The sequence below is a fragment of the Lolium perenne genome, chromosome 7, assembly GCF_019359855.2.
Source record: "Lolium perenne isolate Kyuss_39 chromosome 7, Kyuss_2.0, whole genome shotgun sequence".
Classification (NCBI taxonomy): Eukaryota; Viridiplantae; Streptophyta; class Magnoliopsida; order Poales; family Poaceae; genus Lolium; species Lolium perenne.
The window spans coordinates 101,835,616-101,840,325 of record NC_067250.2 but is presented as its reverse complement, the minus strand read 5'-3'; the positions used below and the strand labels follow the sequence as shown (position 1 = coordinate 101,840,325).

At 47.8% G+C, this 4,710-nt stretch overlaps 1 protein-coding gene across 1 annotated transcript; it reads right to left on the bottom strand.

The window, feature by feature from the left end:
* Positions 1 to 473: 473 nt before the first annotated feature.
* LOC127316454 (sorbitol dehydrogenase) lies at positions 474 to 4,450 on the bottom strand. The gene is made up of 4 exons (XM_051346849.2): positions 4,085 to 4,450; positions 1,903 to 1,970; positions 1,482 to 1,718; positions 474 to 1,388 (listed from the first exon to the last, which is right to left on the bottom strand). The coding sequence occupies exons 1-4, from the start codon at positions 4,209 to 4,211 to the stop codon at positions 717 to 719; spliced, it is 1,104 nt and encodes a 367-aa protein (XP_051202809.1). The 5' UTR covers positions 4,212 to 4,450; the 3' UTR covers positions 474 to 716.
* Between the last annotated feature and the right edge of the window lie 260 nt (positions 4,451 to 4,710).

The window sequence follows — 4,710 nt, the reverse complement described above, 5'->3', positions numbered from 1 at the left end:
TGCCGTCTTGGCCATTTTTTGGCGGGTAAAAGAAAATTTATTGAACGTGAGGGGTTAATAATTTGATCATGTACCGTGTGCCTGCAAAACAACATCAGAACCCGAGCCTAACTAAAGATCATCGTGTCTTTCTAACCATTGTACTTTGAAAGATCATGGTTACCCTAATCTGCGACCATTCCACTTTTACAAAGACACAATCACGTTCTTTCCTGTCTTGGCCGTGTTTATTTATCATCGATCAAACAAACATGAATTGTTTTTCAATTTTGGGTTCTTACCACATATATCTTTTTTACTCTTAACTTGTACTTTATTGACGAGGTGAGCCAAAGCTTTTGGTTTTGTTTCAGAAATAATATTCCCTCAGTTCACTAATGCAAGACCTTTTAGCTTCTTGTAGATTCACTTATTTTGCTGCTTCTTTAGTTTACTTTGAGTGCATAGATTTACCCATTTTAATAATTTGCATCTTATTTTAATAAAATATATAAAAGCTCTCATAAAGGCAGTAATAATATCGTTCGACACACACACACCTTCAATCTCCATGCGTAACAGGCTAGCAGCAGCGGCAATCTGGACGCAGCGTCATCACGGAGCATTTCTTATTCCACGACATACACCACGCGCGCACGCACGCTGCTCCAGTTCAACAGCAACTTAGTTCCATGCCGGCCGCCGCCTAGCAACACACCAGCAGCGTGGAGGTGGATCTAGAGGTTGAACATGACCTTGATGGCGTCGCGGCCTCGCGCGCTGACCTCGAACGCCTCCTCCACCTCCGTCTGCGAGAACCCGAACCTGTGCGTGATGAGCGGCTTGACGTCGATCTTGCCGCTGCGCAGGAAGTCGAGGCACAGCGGCCAGGTGTCCTTGTACCGGAAGATGCCCACCACGTCCACCTCCCGGATCGCCGCCGAGGTCAGCGGCACCGTCATCTCGTTGTGGCCCATCCCCACCAGGCACACCCGCCCGCCGGGCCGCGTCGCCTCCAGCGCCGTCGACATGGTCTTGCTGAACCCGGCGCAGTCCAGGCTCACGTCGATGTCCCCGCCCATCGCCGCCTGGATCAGCTCGATCTCCCCGGCGAGGTCCTCCGTGCTCGTGGAGACCTTCACCGTGGCGTCCGCGCCCAGGGACTTGGCCACGGAGAGCCGGTGCTCGTCCACGTCCGCGATGACGATCCTGGGCGCGCCGAACGCGCGCGCGGAGAGCATGGTCACCAGGCCGATCGGCCCCGCGCCCATGATCAGCACGTTCTTCTCCGCGCCGACGTCGGCGCGCCGGCACGCGTGCACGCCCACGCTCAGCGGCTCGCACATGGCGCCCTCCTCCAGGCTCACGTTGTCGGGCAGCTTGAAGCACAGGTCGCCTGGGTGCACGATCTGCCCCACCAAATTCCAGCACATCGCTACATCAAACGCATTGGTCGAAACCTCAATCAAGAACGAATATACAGAACAATGATCGTGGTGTACCTGGTCGGCGAGCGATCCGTGGTACGGCGGGGTGGCGAAGAACTTCATGTCGTCGCAGAGGTTGTAGCGCCCGCCCTTGCAGTGCCTGCAGCGCCAGCAGCTGATGCCGGGCTCCAGCGCCACGCGGTCACCCACGGCGAGGTGCTTCACGCCGCCGCCAACTTCCTCGATGATGCCCGCGCACTCGTGACCGATCACCATCGGCTCCTTCACCACGAAATGCGCGATGCGCATCTCCTGCAATCAAACATATGTGAACAGTTAGCTGAAAATAAGAACAGAGTGCACTGACAGATTGAAGTATTTGATAGTAGGAGCTGCTAGATCATTGCACAAGGCCCAAATATGATCCGTGGAATAAACTTCCTGCACAATGAATGTAGAAACAAAAAACTGCAGGGTGGATGAAGGATAAGATTACCTTGAGGTAATGTACATCGCTGCCACAGATGCCAACCGCCTTCATCCGGACCCGAACGTCATAAGGACCTGACAAGGTATCTTAACTTAGTGTCGTTTCATTCCAGCATGTTGTAAGAACTAACATCGCCATTCCATCACAGGTCACTGCACATATGAATCAGCTAAATACATGTCTGGAGTGTTATCCTATGGTGATCGCCTTATTCTTATAAACTCGGTTCTCACAAGTTTGCCAATGTTTATGCTATCTTTCCTAGAGATTCCTATAGGAGTAAGAAAGAGGCTAGATTTCTTCAGATCTCGTTTTTTCTGGCAAAGCGATGGACACAAAAGAAAATATAGACAAACAAAATGGGATGTTATTTGTAGACCAAAAGATCAGGGAGGATTAGGAGTGGAAGTGCTACATCTAAAAAACATAAGTTTGCTAAGCAAGTGGTTGTACAAGCTTATGAACGAAGGAGTGTGGGAAGAGATAATCCAAAACAAATATTTGAAAACTAAGACACTTTCTCAGGTTACAGCAAAGCCAACGGATTCACCTTTTTGGAAGGGTTTAATGAATGTCAAAGATGAGTTTTTCAAAAGAGGGTCTCTTGTAGTAGGAAATGGACAAAATACTAGATTTTGGGAAGACACATGGCTAGGTGATCTGCCTCTTAAGGATCAATACCCGACTCTTTACAACATTGTTAACCATACAAATGTTACGGTAGCACATGTGATGGGCTCAGCACCTCTGAACATAGGATGCAGGAGAGCTTTATCTGGGAACAAAAGGATAGATGGATCCATTTAGTTACTCGCCTCATGATGGTTCAATTGACGGATGTGGAGGATGCCTTTAGATGGTCGATAACTACTTTTGGTGTGTTCAGTGTTAAATCTATGTACACAGACTTGCTTAATGGACACACAGGTTATCTTAAGAAATATATTTGGAAGATCAAGGTTCCACTTAAAATCAGAATTTTTATGTGGTTCCTACGTAAAGAAGTTATATTGACCAAAGACAATCTAAGCAAACAGAATTGGCATGGATGCACTAAATGTAGTTTTTGTAATCAAGATGAAACAATACAACATTTGTTCTTTTCATGTCCCTTTACCAAAATCATTTGGAGGATTATTTATATGTCGTTTAATTTACCTCCTCCTTCTAGTGTCTCAAATTTGTTTGGAAATTGGTTAAATGGGGTGTAAAAAAAGATAAAGGCCACATTAGAGTCGGTGTGTGCGCTTTATTGTGGGCTATATGGACAGTCCGTAATGATTTTATATTTAACAAAAGGAGTTTCCCATCTTTTATGCAGGTTATCCCTTTGATCCATATGTGGTCCTTCCTGCAGCCGGTGGAGGAACGTGCGGACATGGATATTGGGTGCAACCGTTTGGCGACGGTCGCACGGGATTTCTACAGCCAGTGTGGTTGGCGGTCCGAGAAAAGGCTCACATCATGATGCTACATCGCTTTTTTCTTCTAGCTTTTTTTTGGTGGCTTATCCATGTTGATGCTCTAAGTGATCCTGTAATAATTGTGTACTGTTACTACTGTTATGGTGTGACTTACTTTAATAAAAAGCCCGTATGCATCAATCAATTGATGCAGAGGCAGGGGCACCCCATTTCGAAAAAAAACAAAGAAGGAAGTTTATGCTACAGGCATGTAAGCTGTGACTCAAATTCAAGAGCTGCCTTGTGGTTTGGGTGATATTCTCGAACTGAAAATGCTATTCCTACCAGAGTAACAGGAACAAGAGAAATTTCATCAAACGGGGAAGGAAGATCCCCATGTTTTAACGGACTGAAGGAATATCCCCTTCTTTTCCCGATGCCTTTTTTGCTCTTATGCCACAGATGTCAATTAAACTGAACTTGAATTGGTTCGTCTAGAAAAACATAATTAAAATGTTAAGTCTCGACTCTGACTCTCTGAGACGGGCCTTCTTCTCCCACGTCTGCCATGTGCATAGCAGACAGGATAATCTAAAAAAGAGAGTGACTTGCCAGTGCTACCTAGATTTCAGAACTACTCAGATGGATCGATCGGCACAGAAACTGATCGGATTTACCCCGAATTAGCAGAGGATAACAAAGATTCATTCCTAGAGGCTAGAGCAGAGCCAGTAGATTTACCTGGCGAAAATCAGAAGAACGAAGAAGGTCGGGAAGGCACAAACCTAGCGGCGGGAGCTTGAAGGGCATGATCTTGAGGGTGTCCTTGGCCACCAGCCACGCCGCCATGTTCTCCCCCTCGCCACCGGCCACGGCCGCCGGCGCCGCCTCGCCTTTCCCTCCCTTCCCCATCTTCCTCTTCTTTCTCTCCCACTCACAGTCACAGGCTCGCAGTATATTCAGAGCAGGTGAGGTGAGTGATGCGACGACTATATAGGGAGGAGTGACGCCGATGCGATGCAGCCATATATCCTGCCGAGCGATGCTTATCGCTTGCGAGTTGTGGACGCCGACAGAGGGAATTGATACTCTTTTCGGATCAGCTCGCCGCCGGCCTTGTCGCGATTACGCCGAGACTTTCAACTGGTCCAGTGACTACGAGTGTTCCCTACGAGTGAGCCTCGTCACCTCGGCGGTGCTGGATCCATCGACCCGTCGTGTTCTAGCAATCGGGCACACAATAAAAACACAATGGTTTTATTTTGTGGAGACAAATTGTGTGATCATTATTGGAGCGATACGCGTCACAGTGGATAGCAGCCTGGCAGTATGAGTGTCATATCGCTCTCGAGGTGGATATCATATCAGGGCACGCCTTCTCTTTGGGCCACATTTTAGGAACCGTCTAAAA